This window comes from Vombatus ursinus, unplaced genomic scaffold (assembly GCF_900497805.2).
Source record: "Vombatus ursinus unplaced genomic scaffold, bare-nosed wombat genome assembly UNPS02014779.1, whole genome shotgun sequence".
In the NCBI taxonomy this organism is placed as follows: Eukaryota; Metazoa; Chordata; class Mammalia; order Diprotodontia; family Vombatidae; genus Vombatus; species Vombatus ursinus.
Genome location: NW_020954557.1, coordinates 46,535,678 through 46,559,997, shown reverse-complemented (window position 1 = coordinate 46,559,997; position 24,320 = coordinate 46,535,678). Strand labels below are relative to the sequence as shown.

The 24,320-nt window shown below is 39.5% G+C and overlaps 1 protein-coding gene across 1 annotated transcript in view; it reads left to right on the top strand.

Moving 5' to 3' along the window:
* The window catches only part of MYO3B (myosin IIIB), a 628,721-nt gene that overhangs the window by 234,761 nt on the left and 369,640 nt on the right, over positions 1-24,320 (top strand). The window contains exons 13-20 of the mRNA XM_027865702.1: positions 546-629; positions 1,527-1,729; positions 4,556-4,654; positions 5,055-5,169; positions 17,339-17,465; positions 17,620-17,830; positions 19,221-19,368; positions 21,304-21,457. Of these exons, the coding sequence (XP_027721503.1) occupies positions 546-629; positions 1,527-1,729; positions 4,556-4,654; positions 5,055-5,169; positions 17,339-17,465; positions 17,620-17,830; positions 19,221-19,368; positions 21,304-21,457 (1,141 nt within the window). The remainder of the gene's footprint in view (positions 1-545; positions 630-1,526; positions 1,730-4,555; positions 4,655-5,054; positions 5,170-17,338; positions 17,466-17,619; positions 17,831-19,220; positions 19,369-21,303; positions 21,458-24,320) is intronic.

Sequence of the window (24,320 nt, the reverse complement as noted above, 5' to 3'; positions counted from 1 at the left end):
CCTACCTACCAGGATTTTTGTGAGAATCAAATGAGATTAATAATTATAAAGTGCTTAGCACAGTACCTGGCACATAGTAAGTACTATTTAATGTTAGTTATTATAATAAGAATTATTATTACATAAAGATTCCTGTGGGTAACATAATGACTTAGAAAACCTTATATTAACATTATCTACATTCCATTATATTTTAATTTATTTTGATAAATATTTCCCATTTATATTTTAATCTGGTTCTGGCCACATTGGCTGATTGCATGTTTAACACCTCTTCTCTTAAGCATTTCATTACTCAACTGAGCCTAGTTTAACTCCTTATCCTTGAAATGTCTCCCTACTCTTATACTTTTCCTCTGCTTTGAATTGTTTTTTTGTCATTTAGAGTTTTTGGAATTATGATTTGCATAATGGATTAACGAAAATAGATGTGTGCTATTTATCAAATAGTGCTGACTTGATTCTATACAGAAATCATAGTTGAACATCCACTTTTGTTGATTATACTCTGAGTTTTCTACTTGACCTTCTGTTTACTGTATCAGTGCATTATCATCAGTGGAGAGAGTGGTTCTGGGAAGACAGAAAGTGCCCATCTGATTGTCCAGCATTTGACCTTCCTGGGAAAGGTAATATAGTGATAAGAAGGTATTGCAGATCAAGTATTTTGTAAAGAAAAAAATGCACAATACTTATTCTTACTTATGCAAAAAAAAACCCAACTTTGTTGATTGATTCTTCTGTTAATGTGTCCCCTTTGGTTAATGACATACCACCTTCTCCCATGTAGTAGAAAAGATGGGCCACATGAGCTTCATTATATGCAATTAAATTTTTCAAATTTTAAACAAAAACATCAGGAAGTACAAGTGGCAAAAGTATCAGGACAGTGTTAGGGGTAATGTCCCAGGGATGACTTAAACAATGGAAAAATAAGGTATTTGGGGGGATATTGAAGGAATAGGAATTTTTCAGCCTGGTTTCAAGATGGTGAAAAGTGTCCTTAAAAACAATGGTCTTCAGATAGTTGAAGGCTTAATAAAATATATAGCCACCTGCAGATCCAAGAAGAATATAAATACGCTTCTTTAGTATTCCTCACATAATGCATTTTAGATCCACTGCCCCTGGTAGTCTTGCCAGGTACTTCTCTTCCTCTTGCCAGGTACTTCTCTTCCCTGCCATAGTGGGAGTTTGGGTTAAATCTGAGGAAGAATTTCCTAATGGTAAAGGGTTTGTTAAACACTAGATTCCTAAGGAAGGTTTTCCCTGTATTCTATGTCTTTCATCTGTTGGGATTGTTTAAGGTGTGACTGCCTCCCAGCCCTATAATTCTATGGAGGACAGTGCTTTCTGCTTGGGGATTCTTGTCTTGAAAGTCATTCTCTACCACTAGCTGCTACTAACACATTTGGAGCCCTCCTTCCCACGTCATAAGGAGAATTGAAGTGGACAGGGGCCGGGAGTGAACATAGCAAGTGTATTTATTTTGGAAGTTCTTCATGCCCTTTCTCTGTTGTGTATAGGCCAACAACCGGGCTCTGAGAGAGAAAATACTCCAGGTGAACCCCTTAGTGGAAGCATTTGGCAATGCCTGTACTGCCATCAATGACAACTCGAGTCGTTTTGGGAAGTATCTGGAAATGATGTTCACACCAACAGGAGCTGTAATGGGGGCAAAAATTTCTGAATACCTCTTGGAAAAGTCCAGAGTTATAAAACAAGCTGTGTAGGTGCAATGTTTAATCTTTTTAAATCCTTATTTATATATGATTATATAAGCATGGTATAATGGATACAATGTTGGATTGGAAGTCAGTCAGACTTGGGTTCAGATCCCGCCTGACACATATGCTAGCCGTGTGACCATTGACAAGTTACTTAACTTCTCTTATTTAACTCCCAAATTAGGATTACAAGTTATAGGAAAGTTGTGATTTGTATTGGTAGAAGAAGACTGGCAAAAACAAAGGTTCCGTGTACTATTGAACATGAACATAAACTATGATTAAAAAAAAAAAAAGGTTCCATTATCACATATATTACAGCCTCTGTGGTTAAAGAAGAGCAGTCAGTAATTGTCTTTCCTGGGCTGGAGACCAGTAACACTTCCTTGTCCAACATTTGTCCAGAGCAATGTACAAAACTGTATTCCCAAGTGGATCTTGTCTAATAGATTAGCATGGCCATGTATATAATAATCAAAAACATTAAACTTTACATTCCCATTTTGTCAACAAAATTCACCCTGGATTTATTCATTCACCAATGCCACCAACTTCCTTCTTAAAACTTCAATCTCCATTTTGTATTCTGCAAATCACCTACTTACATCATGTATACAGAGTTCTCCCTAGGAGCACAAAATACCATGACAATCAAACAGAAAAGAAGTAAGGAGCAATACAGTATAAATACACTTCTTTAGTATTCCTCACATAATGCATTCTAGGTCCATTGCCCCTGGGAGTCTTGCCAGGTACTTCTCTTCCTCTGCCATCCAGGGTAATAGGAAAGCTTGGGGATTCATCTTAGTCAAAAGGAGAGCCCCAGCTTTCTGTTTTCATATATGATTGTGATATATTTTTAATATTTTTAAAAGTAGATTCATTCCAACTGGTGGGGACTGTTATGTCTCTGAAGGTATATATGTAAAGCAGAGAATTCGTTCTGCTCTAATGACCTAAAGAAACCTGGGCCAGGATTGAATGGTGTTATTGAGACTCCTGAGCAAGGATCAGTGTTTAATAATAAAAAATAGGCCATAGAACAATATATTTAGCCAGAAGGGACCTTAAAGATCACTTCAGTCTTCTGCCATTATTCTGTAAATAAGTAAATTGAGGACCAGAAAGAAGCAAAATGACGTAGTTTAATGGTTCTCAAATTTTTTGGTCTGTTCCAGTTTGCCCTGTTAAAAATGATTAAGTATGGTGAAGCTAGGTGGATACAGCTGTGGTGGATATAGCACCAATCATTAGCTCTAGAGTCAGGAGGACCTGAGTTCAAATCTGGCCTCAGACACTTGACACTTACTAGCTGTGTGACGCTGGGCAAGTCACTTAACACCGATTGCCTCACCAGAAAGCAAAAAAAAAAAAAAAAAGATTGAGGACCCCTTTATACTCTAAATTTTTTAAAAAGCTTTTGTTTATGTTGGTTACATTTATTAATATTACTGATATTTGTTAATGTAAATCTCATATTTTTATTTAAAAATATTTTGCAAAACAAAACAAAATGTAGTGACAAGATGCCATGGGAAAGTCAATTTCTTCAAGCGTAAAATGGGGATGATGATCTAGCATCTAGTTCATGGGGTTGTTAATAAGGTTCGCAAATAGATGATGTTGGTACAACGCTCTGCAAACTTTAAAGTACTTTATAAATGAGAGTCATTATTATTGCCCAAAGTCACACAGGCATAATTTCCAAAACTGAAATCTGAACCAAGATCTTCTGACTCTAAGTCAGAGCTTTTTCCACTGGAGGCAGTCAAGACTTGAACCAAAAGTATCATGAGAAAAGCAGTGTGAAGTAAGGAACTTTGAATTTAGAAAAATAGAAGAAGAAAAGGTGAAAAGCACACTAGAATCATAGATTTAGAGTCATAAGAAACCTTAGAGCAGGGGTTCTTAACCTGGGCCATGGATACATTATAGTACATCTGTGGACTTGAACAGGAAAAAAAAATGTCCATCATTATATTCATTAATCTTTGGTTTCTTTTGTAATCTGATATATTTTGTTTTGTGAATTCAAAAACATTATTTTGAAGAATAATTATTTTGAAGAATAATCCTTAGCCTTCACCAAACTGCCAGAGATCTGTGACACACACAAAAAAGTTAAGAACTCTGCCTTAAAGGTCATTTAGTCTCCTTTCATAGATGAGGAAATAGACCAGAGTGGCATAGTGATATGCCTAACATCCCACTGAGAGTTAGTGGCGGACTTGGGATTCACACAAATGTCCTCCAGCTCCAGTTCCAGCATTCATTCTACCACACCATGCTGCTTGTTCGGAAGACACCCATGATAGCTGGTGCCAGGATGGTGAGTCTAGTACATGGAGGGAGGATTCAGACATCAGAGTCCACTCAATTAACTTCTAAACAAAAGGAAGAATAGAATGTACCTGGCAGGAAAGAACAGGAACAGAATAGGACTAGGAGGAAAGAGATACTGGCAGATAGGATTTTCTAGATTAAGAGCTAGTCACTTTGTAAGGAAAATAACTATGTGAGGGTATTTTTAAAACGAGGAGTCAAAGAGGTAAACCTGGCAGTACAAAGAGGGAAATAACCCTTGTCTTCTTGAGTCCATAAAAGTGTTGAAAGAAAGTAGGTTGACCCAAGACTACTTTAGACTGGTGACCTAAGTAGGAGTGAGGACAGGCAGAGGTTGGTAGGTTCTGCTGAGGGTAAATTTAACTTGGTAGGGTCACAGTCCTGGATTTCACCTCCTTGCATAAGGAACCAATGTGCAAATCCAGAAATATTATGTTTTGAAGAGTTCTTGGATATCACTTTAATAATATTCCATTTTTTTCCAGAGGAGAGAAAAATTTTCACGTTTTTTACTATATTTATGCTGGTCTTTATCACCAAAAGAAAATTTCTGAGTACAGTCTGCCAGAGAAAAAACCTCCTAGGTAACTATATCGTGATTCTTGTATTTAAATAAAAATGTAATTAACAATGAGGAAACACTTAAATGCTGAGTGAATGCTTTTTTGACTGAAGCTGCATAGTCTATTTAGCTGAGACTGTAGTGATAGGTGTTTAATCCAATATTCCCTTTTAAAAAGTCACCCCAAAAAAAGTAGTTTTATATGGCAATGACTGCAGTCACTGCCTGGATTTTCTATGGAGGGATTAAATTTTCATTTGTACCCACATTACCCATCTACATGCATAATTAGTTCCACTTGGTAGTTATAGTCTCTTAGACAAATGCACCTGCAAGAAAATGGGTCGAGGCATGCATGACATTTGGGGTGCAACTTTTTAGACAAAAGCTAGTACCTTGTGGTAACATTCCTTTTCATTTAGGTACATAGATAATGAGACGGGAAGAGTGATGGAAGATATTATTGCTAAAGAGTCATATGGAAAACAATTTGAAGAAATTCAGCACTGCTTTAAGATTATAGGGTTCACTGATGAGGTAAGTGTCTGCTAATGGGTAACTCCTCAAATACGAGAAGGCAGTATTTCTGTAGAACAGCCTCTCCAAATGGCACGTTATACTTTGGGAGCTTGGGATAGATTGAGAGAACCCTCAGATTCTGGATTCTTTAAAAATCCTTGGTTTCCTTCAGTTCTTAGCTTGAGTTCTACCTTCTACATTAAGTCTCTCTCCATCCTCCCAGTTATTAGTGCCTTTCTTCCCCCACCCACATATCATATACTTGTTTTGTGTATATATCTCTATGTGAACATGTTTGTCTCTCCTATTAGAATGTAATTCAACAATGTTAGGCTGTTTCTCAGGTGCCAGAAGCACTTCACTTTTGTCTTAACGTCCTTATGGCCCATTACTACTCTTGGCACATGGGTAGATGCTTAATAAATGCTTGTTAATTGATGGAGGGTATCTTGAAAACATGGAATAGGATTGCACCATTTTAGGCTTAGAGTTTGAAGGGACTTTAGAGGCCATCAGTGGAGGCCAACAATTTCATTCTACAGATGAGAAAAATACCGTAAGGATGAAGAGAGAGCTAGGGGAATTTTGGAACATAGTGAAGGCAATTAATACTATTTTTACATAAAAAAATTAATTGACACATGTAATATGTCCTTTTCACCACCTTCTTTCTGATGGGACCCCTATTCACATTCCATTAATCACCTTTTGGTAAATGCTGTATTACAGTTCTGGGACAAATATGAGCCAGGATGATGGTGGTTCTAACTGTCCTGGGACACCTTGATCCTAGAAAAGCATAACGGCGAGGCCCCAGGGCAAGGCTAGGGAGGCTATGGGGTATGGCAGGGAGGAAGAAGCAGAACAGGAAGGGAAATGGGCCATCTAGTAGCTTCTTACTTTAACAAAGTATTATTGTTCCCTAGGTACTAAAAACTCTGTTGTTTCCAAGTTTTGAAAGAAACAGAAATGCTAGCAGCATTCCTAAACCCTAGGACAAAGCTCCATTCACCTCACCCTATTTAAGGCTGTGTCCTCTGTTTTAGTTGGCTTAGAGATCAAGGTACCCACTTTTGACACAATGAGCTAATTGCTTTCCGAATTCCATAGGGATTGGGTTATGAGCACCACAGATCTCTATACTTTGGAATTCTCATTAATGCAGGCTAGCTGTGATAGCAAACTTTGAAAGAACCCCCTCTTCATTAAATGATGCTATCTTTCCCCATATTTGTGGCTGTTGTAGTCATTAAATTGAATCATTTATGAGAGTACTTTGTTGTCCAGTTTATACTCAAGGATGTTTATGGAAGTAACTTCTTGGGCACCAAAACAAATTCATTTATGCCCCTTTAACTTGTGCATAGTAACTTAATTCTGTGAGAGTATATAGTCATCCATATTTTACTGTATCTGTAATTGTTATACTACTCTTATCGTATAAGATACAGACTGTCTCTATTAAATATATGCTCAAGGTGACAGAAAATATTTATAACCCTGTGCAAAAATGTTATTCTGTGATATATTCATGTCACAGTTTCTGGGCTTGATGCCATAGTTTTTGCAAACTATATATATTCTTTTGCTTTTTCAACAAAGGAAATGAGAGATTAGGCACTAGGAGGGAAAGTTAAATCTTAAGGGATGAGATTACCAGACTCTCCAGTTACCCTGGGACAGTCACTCTCTGTAAAAGACTGCTGCTCTAATCCAATGAGTTTGGCTGAGACTTCACTCCCCTGCGTGGTTGGATTTAATCATAATAATACCTTTCCTCTTTCTAGCCAGCTGTTAATTTGCACTGTCAGCCTCCCACAGACTTTAAACTGACTGACAGTGGAAATTCCCAAAGGTTAGGTAAAAATAGAAATATCTTTCCCTTGACTCTTTAGAGGGGAACAATTAAACACACACAGGCATCTGTTTAAAGAGCTTTTTATTAATTTATCATGTTGTTTTTTGTTAATAATTATGAGAAAGAATCTAAGAACAATTACAATGCAATTCAAATAGCCTTGTGCAATAGGTTTAACATTTCCTTAAAGGTAGGTTTTAAGAACGTAGATCTCAAGTTTGGGGACAGAGATCTTTGGAGTCCTACAAAAAGAATAGCTCCATTTCCTAGAGGAAGTGCACAGTGATAGTGTCTAGGATTAGAAATTAACTGGAGCTGGTCATGTTGTTGCATACTTGTAATACTTGCTACTGGAAGAGACTGAGGCTGGCGAAGCCCTTGAACTTTGAAGTTCTGAGCTGCAATAAGAGCAAGGCAATTGGGTACCTGCATTAAATCTAGCACTAATATGGCAAGCAGAGGGTCACCAGGCTGCCTAAGGAGGGACAAGCTAACCAAGATCCAAAACAGAGCAGGTCAAATCTCCTGTGTCAGTCAGTAGTGGGATCAGCCCCATGAGAAGCTGCTGTTCCTGCCTGGACAAGATAGAAAAAGAAAGAAAAGAAATTAGCTGGAAACAAAAGTTAAGCTGTTCCTTTATCTGTCATAATATTACAAAAATGCAAAATAGAAATAAAAAAAGAATAAATTGCTAGATTTAGTAAAATGGAAAAAAATGCTTTTACTTCAATTACTGTTGAGTACATTATGAAGAATGGTAGTGTGTGTGTGTGTGTGTGTGTGTGTGTGTATGTGTATGTGTGTGTATCTTGACTGTTTCCCATGTTAAATGCTAGGATACACCTTATTTTGATCCACAGTGAGAAGGAAGGTATCATGGTTGTTGTTGTTGGTTTGTGTGTGTGTGTGTGTGTGTGTGTGTGTGTGTGTGTGTTTGCTTTTCCCAAATGACCTTATTTTTCTAACCCCAGGTCCTGTGGATTCACGTACATATACAAACAGGTCTACTATATTGAGTGACTATTTTACCTAAAGTCATGTCTGTAAATAGGAATAAACCAGGTGTTGACTAGATTCACAAAGATTCAGATGACTTCAGTCAAGCCTCTTTCCTAGTCTCTTTCCTTTCCCACATTACTTCCCATATCAAATAGTTCAATTGACTAAACTTTGCACTTTTGGCCCATTTTATTTTTTAAGGAATTCTTCTCCTCAGTGAGTTTTTGTGTCTCCTTTTCTGTTTGGCAGATTCTGTTTTTTAAGGAGTTGTTTTCTTCAGTTAATTTTTGTCCTTCCTTTTCCAAGCTATTGACTCTCTCTTGCATACCTCTCATTTCTTTTCCGAATTTTTCTTCTACCTCTCTTATTTGACTTTTAAAATCCTTCTTGAACTCTTCTAATAAGGTTTTTTGCACTTCTGTCCAGTTCATTTTCTCTTTTGAGGTTCTAGATGTGGGTTTGTTGATGATGTTGTCCTCTTCAGAATTTCTGCCTTGATCTTCACTGTTCCCATAATAAGAATCTATGGTACGCTTCTTTTTGCTCATGGTGTTTGCTTATTTCCTGGTCTTTAAAAAAATTGAGCTCTTCTGCTGGGGAGCAGGGGCCACTGACCCAAGCTTGTTGTGCTGGGAGCACAGGGCCTGGTCACTGGCTTTGTATACTGGAGTTGGAGGCTGCAATGCTGGCAGTTGGAGGCTGTAGGGTTCTGGCAGCTTACCTGGAGTTGGGCTGGAATCAGCATCACTGGAGCTCTAGGGGTAGGATTGGGTAGTCTGGCCCCCAGAGGTTGCCTGCTCACCTGGCCTTTCCTTTAACTTTCTCTGGCTCCTTGCAGATGGATGTTTCTTCACCTGGGGCTTTCCCCCTTTGAGCTGTGCTTCTCAGAGTTTTGCGGAGGCACTGGGAGACTTAGCTGCCTTAGAATGCTGTGGCACGTGGTGGTTTTCTGAGCTGATTTCCACTGGTTCCCCTGCCTGTACTGAGGCACTTGAGGGTCCTGCTGTTGGTGCTTGCCAGCTCCACCACCTGGGGTTCAGGATCTCCACCGGTATGCTGAGGTGGGTCTTTCCACTAGCTTGCTGGGATGCCTCCTGTTCTGTACTGCTCCCCCTCCCCCAAAGCAAGAGGGGCCTTTCCCATTAGTCCCTCAAGCTTCACTACTGTACCCCCGTCTTTCTGCTGGTTTGACTGTTCCAGGGTTTTTTCTGGGGTGATATTTTCTGGGCTTTCAGAGGTTAATAAGGGAAGGAGAGAGCAACTTACTTCTAACTCCACCATCTGGGCTCCCGGAAGCGGAACCCTAAACTTCGCACTTTTTAACTAACAGTTCTGGCATCATATAGAGATAAACTAATGAGTCAGTTTAAAAATTCTGTCACATTATTTGGCTGTTACTATTTAAATTGTCTTAACTAAATGGAAATCCCTGTCCTTTTCTATAATACCCATTAGTCCTTTTAAGCATTCTTTCCCTCTACCTCCTCACTTCACTACCAGGTCCTTACAATAGTATTTTTGGGATTTTTTTTGAGGGGGTGGTGGTATCTAAATTTGAGATTTCATTAATATGAGGAACTTCCATTGCATAGAAATTTCTTCCATCAATGTAGATTAGTAAGTCATCATCAAATGAGATAATATTTTTAAAGTGTTTAGCACAATGCCAGGCACATAGTAGGTGCTTAATAAATGTTTGTCCCCTTCCCCTCATCTATAAGTTTTGTGGCCACTCAAAGGTTAGGTGAATTGCTTGTGGTTATACATCCACATCTCCCTGACTCCAAAGCTGGCCCTTTATCACTGTACTAACCAAAGTTACTAAAATCAAATCTTCATGTGTTCTAGTCACCTACTAGTTATGTGATCTCAAAGAAATCACACAATCTCTTTGCATCTTACTTGTCTTCATCTATAAAATGAGGATTATACTCTACCTACCTTATGAGTTTGTCATGAAGATCAAATTAGACACTATGTAGAAAGTATTTTATTGCCTATAAGGTGCTATATACATGTAAGCTATATACATGTAATATATACATCATCATCATCATCATCATCATAATTCTCAATAGCAAAGCAAAGATTTCGGAAAAATCCTCTTGTTGCAACTGAATACCTCCAATAGAGATGAGCCCCTTTCTTTAAATGAAAGGCTGCTTTCATGAAAATTATCCCCAAATCTTTATGATGTAGATCAGTGAGTCTGTCTTACATTTTCAGTGATGTGATCCTGTATAATTGTTTGTTTGACATCATCACATGTACTCCCTCCAAAAAGTATGATCCAGTAACACATATCCTCTGCTCTCAATCACCCTCTAAGACCCATGTCCACTTTAGTCTCCCTGTGTACCTTCAGGGGCATTTGGAATTGTGCCTTCCATATACTTCATGGATTAGGAGTTTCTCTTCATTTTTCTCCGAAGGCTGATATTGTTTCATGAGAGGGAACTGTGACTGAGCCACACACCATCCTAATGCTTTAACAACTAGTGGAAGAATGTGACAGCCTCCAATAGCACCAATATCTACTCTCTCCGTGCTCCTATGTATGAAGTTTCATCTGTGAGATAAGCTTAATCCTCCAGGAGTTTGCACACAGATTAACTCATAAACTGTCAGGGGTCCATACCTGAACATGCACCAAACTACCAGCCCTGACTAACAATCATTCAATTTCTCTCTTAGCTCCTGATACATATTACTGCTCTTTGCATTAATTCAATTATTCCAACCACAGTATTAATTCTCTGACCATTCTTCACTCTCCACCTGCTCCATATACTACTCTCTATACATTTCTATAGCCAGATCTAACACAAAGGGCAAAGGGCAGTCATCAGCATCAAGAAATGGTCTTGAATTCTTCACAACCTGGGGAGTAATTAGCAATTACAGGCAGCTGCAAGTCCCTTTTTGCCTTCCATGCACAGATGTCTGCTTTTCAAGTCAGGTATCCTAAGAGTCTAACCTTATACAGTATGGCACCTCTATATGAGTTTGTAAGACAGGAATAATCATAATATAAATTTGATTTTTATATATGCATATGTGCATGTGTATGTATGTGTGTGTGTGTGTGTGTATGTATTTGTGTTTCATACTGAGTGCTAACTTTTTTAGGAGGAGGCCTAATTTTTTTTAATCCACTAGGGATTTCCCAGGATAAGATGGTGGTTATCTTTAAGATATAAGTGTGTATTGTATGTCCCTGAAAAGTCATAAAGTGAATGGATACAGGCTCAGGCTACAAGGGCTCTTTAGATAGTTAGGGATAACATTGTATTTACTCTGTGTGTATATGTATATGTACATGTGAATGTATGTGTATATATGTATATATATATGTGTGTGTATGTATATGTATACTCATATATGTATCTATACAGACATACCTATTGTCTCCCTTAATAGAATATAAGCTTCTATTTCATTTTTGTCTTTGTATCTCCCAGTGCCTAGTTAGCACAACGTCTGGCACATAGTAGGTGTTAGATCCCCAGCCTTCTATGTACTCTGCGATCCAGTGACAGTGACCTCCTCACTGTTCCTTGAACAAGACATTCCATCTCCTGACTATAGGATTTCCTGGCTTCCTTCTAGTCCCGGATAATATCCCACCTTCTCCTGGAAAGCCTTTTCTGATTTTCCTTAATTTACTGCTTTTTCTCTGGTGATTATTTTCAATTTATTTTGTAAATTGGGCAGCTAGATGGCACAGTGGATAGAACTTAGACCCTGGAGTCAGGAAGACCTAAGTTCAAGTCCAGACTCAGACACTTGCTAGCTATATGACCTTGGACAAGACTCTTATGCACTGTCTGTCTCAGTTTCCTCCACTGTAAAATGGGGATAATAATAGCACCTACCTTCCAAAGGTTATTGTGAGAATTAAATTATATAATATTTGTAAAGCACTTAGCACAATACTTGGCACATAATAGGTGCTTAATAAATGCTTATTCCCTTCCTTTTCTATAAAACTTGTTTGGATGTAATTGTTTATATATTGTCTACCTTGTGAGCTCCTTAAGGACAGGAACTGTTCTTTTGCTTTTCTTTGGATCCCTAGTGTTTAGCATAACATTCAGTACATAGTAGATGTTTATTGGCTGACTGTCATGGTCAGATTCTTGTCAATAATATTATTTTGACAAATGTTAAATTGAATTGGAGAGGGGAGAGACTGGAAGCAGAGAGACCAATGAAGAGATCATTTCAGTAGGGAAAGGGAAGTGAATGAAAGATATTGTGGAGACAGAATCAATAAGACTTGGTACATACAGAATGATGGAAAATCAAGAGTCAAGAACAAATCTAATTTGAAAACCTGCATGATGGAAGGATGGTAGTGCCCTCAACAGGAACAGGGGAATTTGGAGGAGCAACACGTTTTAGGAGGAAAGATAATGAGTACTATCTTGGATCTGTTGAGTCTGATACGCCGATAGAACACCCAAGGATAGAATATCCAATAAGCAGCTGGGCCTAGGGTGTTTGGAAGAAAGATTAAGATGGGGTATATAGATTTGGGGGTCATCTGCATCACTGAAGCTATGGAAGCTCATGAAATAACAGAATATATATGTATATATACACATATATATGTATAAACACATGTAAACATACAGATTTATGTGCAATATACATCTATAAACATGCATACATACACACATACACACACACAGCCCAGGGCAAAGCCTTGGGAATAGATCCAAGTTATAACTGGGAGATGAATAATGATTCGGCAGAGGAAATTGAAGAAGAGGGGTCAAACAAAGAGTAACCACAACGAATGGAGAGTAGTGTCACAGAGGTGAAAGGAGTAATGCACAGATCATTTCTGGATCCTAAACCCACCCCTCCTCTAAATTTCTTATTTCTTCTGAGGTTACCACTCTCTTCTTCCAAGTCATCCAGGTTCATAGCCTTGGACTCATCTTTTCCTTTTCATTCTCCCTCTCCCCCAATGCATTTAAATTTTATCAATGTCACCTCCCCAGCATCTCTCATATCATATACTTCTCTCCACTTATTTTTTTTAAAAATATATTTTATTCCCTCCCTCACCAAGTACATGGAAAAACAATTTTTAACATTTGGGTTTTTTTAGTTTTGATTTCTAAATTTTATCCTTCCTTCCCTTCCCTCAACCCTTCCTGAGATGGTAAGCTGTCCAATATAGGTTATACGTGTGCAGTCATGTAAAACCTATTTCCATATTAATCATTTTGTTGACATAAACTTGAACCACAAAAAAAAGAAAGAAGGAAAGAAAGTGAAAAATAATATGCTTCAGTCTATATTAAGATACCATCAGTTCTTTCTCTGGAGGTAGATAGCATTTTTCTTCATGAGTCCTTTGGAATTGTCTTAGATCATTGTATTGCTGAAAATAGCTAAGTCATTCACAGTTGTTCATAGAATAATATTGTTGTTGCTGTGTACAATGTTCCCTTGGTTCTGCTTACTTCAGTCTGCATCAGTTCATGTAAGTCCAGCTGTTTTCTGAATCATTCTGCTCATCATTTCTTGTACCACAAAAATATTTCGCTGCAATCATACACCACAACTTGTTCAGCCATTACCCAATTGATGGGCATCCCTTCAGTTTCCAATTCTTGGCCACCACAAAAAGAGCTGCTATAAATATTTTTGTATAAATAGGTCCTCTCCCCTTTTAAAAAAATCTCTTTGGGATATAGCTTCTTTCCACTTGTAATGATGCTACCACCCTAATCCAAGATCTCATCCCTTCTGATGATAACTATTATAATGATCTTATTGTACTATTGGTACTTATTAGTACTATTTTAGTACTACTATAGTAGTACTAAACTATTATAATGGTACTTATTGGTCTCCCCATTTCCAGTCTCTCCCTTTCTAGTACATTTTTTATGTACCTTCCAAAATCATCTTCCAAAGCACAAGTCTGACCATGTCACTCCTCTTCTCAAAAATCTTCAGTGGCTCCCCATTGTCTCTAGTATATAATGAAAATTTCCTACCCTAGTATTTAAAGCACTAAGTAATCTGGCTTCCACCTCCCTTTCTAACTCTGTTTCATACTATTCTTCTCTATAAACTCTACGTTTTAGCCAAACTGGTCTTTTTTCCCAAACTGGATACTCCATCTCCTGCTCAATGTATATTTGGAGAAACTGTCTCTCCTACCTGGAATGAGATCCCTCTTCATCAGTACCCCTCAGAGAATCCTTGTCTTCCCTGCAAGGCTCAATTCAGGGACTCCCTCTTCCATGAAGCCATTCGTGATCCCTTCTCCCTAGTTGTTAGTGTTCTCTCCCTCCACAAATTACTTGGCATTATACTTATTTTTATACCCACTATACTTCTCCAAAGTTTAATATAAGTGCCTTCAGGGCAGGGACTACTTTTTGTCTTTGTTTCTCTTCTTTGAGCACTGTGCCTTCTTTGTACATAGTAGGTGTTTGACGAATGCCTCTCAGTTCTCCACGTGCCATAGTGAAATTCCTAAAGCATAGGTCTCACTATGTTATTTCCCTATTCAGGAAAGCTCTGCCTCTGGGATCAAACACAAACTCCTCGGTTTGGCGTTTAAGGCTCCTCACCACCTGGCTCCAATCTACCTTTCTAGGCTCATGTATATTCGTTCATATACTTTCTCATCTTGGCCTTCTTGTTCCTCACACCACATTTCTTCTTCTCGCCCTTTTGCAGACTCTCCTGAATGCCTGGCATATACTTCTTCCCCACCTCTTCCTCTTAGAATCCCACCTCCTAGACCTCAGGCTCACTTGTCCTCAAGCCTTTCCTAGTCTTCTCACACACACACACACACACACACACACACACACACACACACACACACTTATCTTGTATTTATTTTGTATAAATTTTGTATATATCCTGAGTCCCAAAGCCCATTGTTACGAGACTCCTTCTTCATTGGTGGAGATTAATGCCCTGGCATACCAATGGGCTTTGGGACTTGGGTTATACTTGTATACTTAAGGTATACTTATCTCCTGATAAAATATAAGCTCCTTACAGACAGGGATGTTTCATTTTTATCTTTGTTTCCCTGGCACCTAATACAATGCCTGGCCCATAATAGGTACCTAATAAATGCTTTCTGATGGATTGATTTGAGTTGACTTGAGTTGAATGGAATGAACTAGGCAACCTGGTGGGAGTCTGATTTAATGCGGTTAGCTGAATGAAACCGAGCTTAGTAATAAGAGACTGTGAAACTATGGCTTAATTCCAAAATAGTGAGCTTGAACATGGAACTTCCACATGCTCTAGAATCAGTAAAATCCCCTCCCTAAAACACACCTACATGCAGAGTACGCGCACATACACACACACACACACACACACACACACACACACACACACACATAACACACACACTAACCACCACCACTGTGGACTTTTCCCGGAAAAAAAAAAACAACAACTGCTTAAGCTATATGACTAAGATAGTAGTAATTTGAGTAACTCAGAACAGGCCATTTTGGCTTTCATTTAAATCTGATATTTTCCTAGAGCAGAGACACTTTTTAAAAGAAAATCCTCATTTAGCTTTGCTATATTACCAGGCAGCCATAAGATGGCACTGTTGCAGATGGGCTGGCTCCTACTTTTTTTGTTTTTGTTTTTTTTTCACGCTTATCTGAATGCTATAGGCATGGGGGCATCATCATTTAGGAGCTGTTTATTTTAGCACTAATATAGATCTCCCCCTGAGTGTTTTTGTTTTGGAAATATTTCTTGTCTGTAGAATTGCTAGTTACAGAGAAACAGGCAGAAAGAACATGGTGTAGGAGAGAGTCAGAGAATCTGGATTGCAAATCCTTATTCTGAAACTTACTCTTCTGGGCTTCAGGTCCCTCTTCTGTAAAATGGGAAAGTTGGACTAGTGAGGGGCTCTTAACCTGGGGTCCTTCAATTTGCTTTTTTAATATCTATATTTCAATATAATTGGTTTTGTTTGTAATCCTATATATTTTATTATATGCACTTAAAACATCATTCTGAGAGGGAATCTCTAAGGGTCACCAGGCTGCCAAAGGGGTCAAGGCATAAATGGGAAGGAGAATGGAAAGGGAATGAGCATTTATTAAGTGCCTACTGTATGTCAAGCACTATGCTAAGTGCTTTACAAATATTGTCTCATTTCATCCTCACAATAACCCTGGGAGGTAGGTGATATTATCATCCCCATTTTACAGTTGAGGAAACTGAGGTAGACAAAGATAGACGACTTTCCCGAGGTCACATAACTAGTAAGTATCTGAGACTGAATTTGAACTTAGGTCTTTCTGACTCTAGGTCCAGAACTCTCTCCTGCAATACCAAGCTACTTCTAGGAGGTTAAGAAAAGAGTTAATACAGGTTAACTTCTAAGAGGTTAACAACAGAGGATAAAACCCTTGGACTAGATAATCCTAAGGTTCCTCCCATCTCTGAATCCATGAATATAGTGGGATGATAAAATGAATTTCTCACATTTATGTTATTTGCTTGTATTATCAAGCTCTTTATTCCACTCCCACATCTCGTTCATCACAAAGGCTGCAGGGTCCATGAGGAAGAGCAAGGACTCTGCCGTTTGAGGACCTGGGTTCAAATCTCACCTTTGATGCTTACTACCCATGTAATCTTCAGTCAGTCAACAAGCTTTTATTGAACCTTCTTATGTGCCAGACACTGTGCTAAGTAATGAGAATACAGATACAAGTGGAGAGAAAGATAGTCCCTTCCCTTAAGGAGCTTACATTCTAATAAGGAAGATAATATTAAAAGGGAGCTGAACAGGAGAGGGGGAATGTACCCCGTGAAAGAGTTGAGTCAGCAATGTGGTCTGAAGAAGACTTAAAGCCCTCTTTGACCTGGGCCTCCTTAAAATAGGGAAAAAAGGAACCAGCCAATTGGAAGGTGAGGCCGTAGGGGTGAGGGTCCTTCCAAAGTGAGAAGCAGTAGGTAGACTAAGTCCTATGGAGATAAGTCATCAGAGCATCCTGGAGGGGAATGAAGCTTTGGACCAGTCATTTCACTTCCCTGAGCTTTATTTGTAAAACATATGTGGAGGGCTAGATTTAATGGTTTCTAGGCCCTTTCCAACTCTAGATTTAAGATCCTACAGCTCACCTTTGTTTTAACCTCATGGCATCACAGGCACATCCCCCCCCTTCCATGAAAATCACATTCAAAATCAGTTAAGTTTTTCTCCTTGTTTAAGAAAACAATGCAAAAATCAGAATTTGAGAACTGTAGTGTTAATTTAGTCTGGTTAATAAAGATTCCGAAAAAAATGGTTCTTGGTGTCCTTTTCAGGAGGTACATTCAGTGTACAGAATCTTAGCAGCGATTTTGAACACTGGGAACATCGAGTTTGCATCAATATCTTCGGAACACCAGACAGATAAGAGTGAAGTTCCCAATTCAGTGGCCTTGGAAAATGGTAACTATTTGATGCTTAGGCCCTATGTTTTCCTAGTACATGTTAATGATGCTACTGTTTCTGCTACTACTGCTGTGGCTTTAGCTGCCCTGGCTGGTGACAGTTTCAGAAGGCCCTGGGCTCGGGCCCACATCTGGGTTCTGTTGTGTTCCAGCTGCCACCCTGCTTGGCATCAGCTCAGAGGAATTCCAGGAGGCTCTCACCTCACACTGCGTGGTCACCAGAGGGGAAACCATCATCCGCACCAACACCGTGGACAAAGCTGCTGACGTCCGAGATGCCATGTCGAAAGCCCTGTATGGGAGACTTTTCAGCTGGATTGTAAATCGCATCAACACGCTGTTACAGCCAGACAAAAATATATGGCAAGTCTGTGTGTGCATCTCTGTGTGTAGGGGGTGTTGGGAGGGGAAGGGGACAAAAGGAGGGGAGAAGAGGGAGGAGAGAGACAGAGGGAGGGGGAACAGGAAGAGGGAGAAGGAGGGAAGCACAGAATAAGGAAAAGAAAAGGGAGTGAGAGTGAGGGAGAAGGAAGGGGGACAGGGAGGGGAAAATGGGAGGGGGAGGGGGGAAGAGAGAGTGGGAGAGAGCGAGGGAGGGGGAGGGAGAGAGGAAGAGGGAGAGAAGGGGAGAAGGGAGGGAGAAGAGGAAGGAAGGTAAAGAAGGGGGAGAGGAAGAGGGAGGAGAGGAAGGGAGCGACAGAGTTTAGAGGTTTGCTCAGAAGATAGCATTATTGATTTTTTTTCCCAAGAGAAAGGAACAGACATGTATATTTTGAACTTTAAAACAGAAATCATCTGTTCTTGATTTTTTTCTTAGTAAGACATAGCTGGCTATATCCTTACTTATAACAAGTTGATGAGGTCTCATTCCATACTGTGTTTATTCCCAAGGGAAGCATATAACTTATTCTTCTCACGGGCAGTTTGTTGTTGTTGGTGGTGGTGGGGGGTGGTAGTGGTGTTCTTCATTCTTGAAGAGAATGACATCAGGAGGGTAATGTCTTGACTTGCAAGTGAATTGGCTGTAAATGAGGTTGTGCAAAGTCACCAGCCTCACTTTCTCCTCCAGGGTCCAGTGGCAAGATATAGATCAGGACAACGGGAGATGGCCCCGGATACAGTGAGAGACCTTGGCCTCTCATGTCTCAGTTTGTCTGAGGCATTGCCCATTCAGGGAAATCAGTTATGTAGTAGAAAGAGATGAGAATGTCAAACCCCATAGGAGTAAATGAGAGGCAGCACAGTGTAGCAATATCAGGGCTGACTCTGGGAGTTGAGAGGGCTTTGATTCAAGTTTTGCCTCTAGCATCTCCTGGCTCTATGATCCTGAGCAAGTCATTTAACTTGTCAGTACTCCAGGTAACCCCAAAGACTATAAATTATAGGTGAATTCCTGCCTGATGTAGGCATCTGCTGATGAGGTCATACGTGTAGACCAAAAGAAGGAAATTAAAAGAAAAAAAAAAAACAGGAGCAACTTGGGGGAGAGACAGAGAGAGAGAGAGACACAGAGAGAGAGAGAGAGAGACAGAGAGACAGAGAGAGAGAGAGAGACAGACAGACAGACAGACAGACAAAGACAGAGACAGAGAGAATATGATCTCTATATGGTTTCTCTATGTATACCAAATTCTATGTAGCAGGAAATCTGTTCTTTCTATGCATGTACACAGGTTTGTAAATGTGTGCATTTTATCTGCTGTCCAGAAGTGCTTTCTCCTTGTGAGGGATGTCATGCTTATTTCACATGCAGCCGTGCAGAGCGTGGGATGAATGTTGGGATTCTGGATATCTTTGGATTTGAGAACTTCCAGAGAAACTCCTTTGAGCAGCTCTGTATAAACATTGCCAATGAGCAAATCCAGTACTATTTCAACCAACATATTTTTGCACTTGAGCAGGTAAAATTGAATTCTGAAATAATTAAATATGATAATGGAAGTGATAAGGGTAGGAGATGGTGAACTCCCTCCAAATTGCCTATGGCCCAAAGCAAAAACTCTAGTAGAGAGGGTGAAGAGGGAAGACTTTGGAGAAAATGGGCTGGCTAGTGAGGAGATTCTGTTTTTAATAGAAAATTAAAGAACAAGTAAATAGTCTAAATTTAGCCCAAATAGAGAAGTCTAGATCTCTTTAGAAAGGTGCAGTTTCCTACTTGTGTGGAACTGGTGACAAGCCAATTATTTAAATCCTCCTTCAAAACATAATGCCTTGATCTGTGGACTAATTCCTTAGATCATAGTCTTCTCCCCTACCCCTACTCTACTAGAAAATATATGATATTAGCTAAAATGGGATTAATGAGCTTGCAAGTAGGACCTAGCTCCTTGTTGCTCTCAACACCCCACCGCTGTCCCCATACCATAAATTGTGTTGCCCTCAGTACCCACCCTTGCTAGAGGTCTTGACCAATTTTAGGGTTCCACAGAGGGGCAGTGAATGTCCTTAGTGCTCTAGAGGTGGGAATTAAGCCCTATGAAGTTGATGGTAAGTAAAACAGAAGGTATTGGGTGTAGCAATGAGCTGGCTACTAGTTTCCTGTTTTTGCTATTGCTCAGGGTTGCTCTTGTCTCTAGCCTAGAGAATTTACTAAGACCTTCCTCTGGGATACCCTTCCTTCTACACATAACAAGTTGGTATGACAACAAAAAACATTCTGGCCAGTCTTCTCATGTATAGCGCTTTACTGGAAGAAATGATGATGGGGCGGTGAGGTGGCCCAGTGGATAGAGCACCAATCACCGACTCTGGAGTCAGGAGGACCTGAGTTCAAATCTGGCCTCAGACACTTGACACTTACTAGCTGTGTGACCCTGGGCAAGTCACTTAACCCCAATTGCCTCACCAAAAAAAAAAAAATAAAAAAAGAAATGATGATAAGATACATATAAACTGGTTATTAGTTAGGACATTCTCAAGACCTAAAGTAAATACCAAGTGCCCTTTGGTCCACTTTTGGAGAAAATTCTGATAGCTTCTTCAGTTGTTCTGGATAAATCTGCCCAGGACTCCCTCCTCTCCCAGTCCCTGTTGCCAATTCCCAATCCTATCTATCCCCAGTCAAAAATCTTTTTGTCTGCTTCTTTGAGAAATCTAATTCTCTCTCTGAGGCTCTCACATTAGATTGACTCGTTCCATTGCAAGAGAAATCTTACCTTCTGGTCTCAATCAGATGCTTAATGAAGAGGTTTTCTCCTCTCTTCAGCCTCCCTCCTCTTCTAGCTGTCCTCTTGACTCCTCTTTGCTTTTATTCTAAAAACCCTATCTCTCTTGGGAGAAATAGACAAGCATCTCCTTTTTATCTAGAATCAGCTATATGCTACAAGTCATTAACAGGTAGAGCCAAACAAACATTTCTGCACACAGGAGAGCATACAAATATCAGTGGCAATTTATCACAGAAAGATTAATGCTATCACTCACTAGAAATTTCACAGGGATAATGATAGGCACCATATGGTACCTGTGATCTTATTGATATGAGCTACTCCTGTAAATGTGTGCATTTTATCTGCTGTCTAGAAGTGCTCTCTCCTTGTGAGGGATGTCCTGGATAAGGGAACTCCCCCTACCTATGTACATTCGCACCTTCTCTGAAAGACTGCTTGAGAACTAAAAAGTTAAATGACTTGCCCAGGGTCACACAGTCAGCATATCAGAGCTGGAACCTGAATCCCAGGCTTCTTAGTTTGGAGGCTGGCTGTCTATTCACTCTGCTGCATTTCCTCTTAGAAACTTTACAGCAAAATAATATGTTGTTTGTAACTTGCCCAGTCAAGTGTTGGGGGGTTGGGGGAGAAGGGGATTGTGTATATTCATATTAAATTTTCCAACAGATGGAATATCAGAATGAAGGAATTGATGCCACAGTAGTGGAATATGAAGACAATCGCCCTCTCCTGGATATGTTTCTCCAGAAACCAATGGGACTGCTTTCTCTCCTTGATGAAGAAAGCAGATTTCCCCAGGCAACAGACCTGACATTAGTTGGTATGTATTTTTTCAAGAAAGGAATACACATTCAGTCCAGAATGTGGCATCTGTTCACATCCTCAAGGCAAGGGGATCTAACATAAAGCTTTATTTAACCTGTAATTTTTTCAGCTAGTAATGTGTATATAAAATGTAGCCCCTTTTAAAATTAATTAGAATATTTAGCAAGTGACAAGTAACATTTATGCCCTACCATCTTCCCAAACTCAGCGTGTCTAAAATTGAACTCATCCTTTCCACCCACCCACCCACCCCAAATCCTTTTGACTTCTCTATTTCTGAAAATAGAGCTACCAGAATCCCGGTCGCCAAGGTCTGAGAGTCGTATTCATCTTTGACTCCTCTTTCCCTTCCCACAGGCAGTCAGCAAATCTTATTGTGTCTTCTTCAGATCTGGCCCATCCTTTCTGAGAGGTAGCATGGCCCAGTAACAGAGGGCCAGCCTCAAAGTCAAGATGACCTCCATCCCAGTGCTTCCTTTGACACCTATTGATTGTGTGACCCCATGGAAGTCTTTCACCTTCTCTTGCTGAGAAGGTGCTGACCTGCATGGGTAAAGGGAGTTTCCTTGCCTGGGCATTCCCTAGATCAATGAAATCCCAGGTTCAGTCCCTATCCCTAACACGGCCATAGTCTAAACCCTCATTATTACATGCCAGAATTATTATATATACTTCCTAAGTAGTTTTCCTAGTCTAACTGTCTCTCTTCTACTTCCATCCTGATCACGACTGCTCGATTAATCATCCCCAAATGCTGGTTTTATTACATCATTCCTCTGCTAAAATATTTCCAATGACTCTCCACTCTTTATAGGTTAGAGATCAAACTTAGCCTGGAATTCAAAGCCCTTGACAGTTTGGCTCCAAATTCCGCTTTCAACCATAACTTTTATTAGTTTCTTCCATGTTGTCTTCATAGAAGCCAGATTGATCTATATATTCACTGTTCCCCAAACATATGATTCCTGTTGAGGCAGCCAAATGGTACTGTAGATATAGTGCTGGGCCTGTAGTCAGAAAGACCTGAGTTCAAATCCAACATCAAACACTGAGTAGCTGTGAGTGACCATGAGCAAGTCACTTAATCTTTCTCAATCTCAGTTTCCTCAACTGTAAAATGGTTTAATAACAGCACATATCTCCCACAGTTGTGAAGATCGAATGAGATAATATTTGTAAAGTGTTTATCATAGGGCTTGGCACATAGTAGGTGCTGAATAAATGCTCACTCCTTTCCCTTTCCTTTATTCTCACTTATTAATTTTTACTCATATTGTTCTCTCTTTCTGGGATACTTTCATTGCTTTTTCTTTTTTTCTTTTTTTTTCTTTTTAGGCAATTGGGGTTAAGTGACTTGCCCAGGGTCACACAGCTAGTATGTGTCAAGTGTTTGGTCTGAGGCTAGATTTGAACTCAGGTCCTCCTGACTTTAGGGCCAGTGCTCTAGCCACTGCACCATCTAGTTGCCCCTTTTTCTTTCTTTCTTTTTTTTTTAACTTTCATTGCTTTTAACTGACTCTTTTTGACCCATTTGGGGTTTTCTTGGCAAAACTACTGGAGTGGTTTGCCATTTCCTTTTCCAGCTCATTTTACAGATAAGGAAACTGAGGCAAACAGGGTTAAGCGACTTGCCCAGGGCTACTAAATGACTGAGGCTGGATTTGAACTCGTCTTCCTGACTCCAGGCCTGACTGTATTTCTACTATACCACCTAGCTGCCTTATTTCCTTTGTTTATTCATCTTCTACTCATCATTAAAGGCCTTGTTGAATATTCAGCTGCTTCATGGATCCTTCCCTGACCATTCTAATACACAGTGACTTCTCTTTCCTATGAATCATAGCAATTTTATCTGTTTCGTTCATTTCATGCTTAATCATATACTACCTTGTTAATATTTCTTACATTGTTGTTTTTTATCATAACCTCCTTCTGTTTGTTGTTCAGTCGTTTCAGTTGTGTCTGATTCATTATGACATCATTTGGGGTTTTCTTGGCAGAAATACTGGAGTGGTTTGCCATTTCCTTCTCCAGCTCATTTTACAGAGGAAGAACCTGAGGCAAACAGGGTTAAGTGACTTGTCCAGGGTTACACAGTTAGTAAGTGTCTGAGATCAGATTTGAACTCAGGAAGAAGAGTCTGACTCCAGGCCCAGTGTTCTGTCCACTGTACCACCTAGCTGCCTTTTTTCCCCTTTACCTAAATTGTAAGATCCTTAAGGACAGGAATCAAATATTATTGTATAATCGTGGATATCCATGATATCCAAGCTATCTCATTCCAAGTAGGAGAGCTCATTTACTCTGTATATTTTGGGGAGTGGTGTCAAACTCAGATGGGAGCCACTAATTCCTTCATAAGGATCCCTGTGGGCCACATATTAATTTTAAAGTGTAATATTGCCCATGTTTTATTGTATTTTTATTTATTTTGTTAATATTTCACAAGTACATTTTAATCTGGTCTGAACCACATGGGAGCATTGCATATATGTTTGAAATCTCTCTATAGTGGGGTATAGTCTAATTCATAGAACGTCTCTGATTTCTGTTACTATTCTATTACTGTTACTTCTCTCTTTCTGTCTGTCTCTTATATTGTGTATATTTTGTAGTTACTTAGATGTGTGTACCCTCTTAATCCCCAGTATACCATAAACTTCTTGAGGACAGAGATCATTCCGTTTCTTTATCTCTGGCACCTTACACAGTGCCTTATAAATGGTGATTGCTTAATAAACGTCCATAGAACTTAACTGAAGATTTTTTGCTTGTTTGTTTTTTAGTACAGCACTGTTTGTCTTCCTGGCCAATACTTAGGAGATACTTGATGACAGACTTAATGAATATTTCTAACC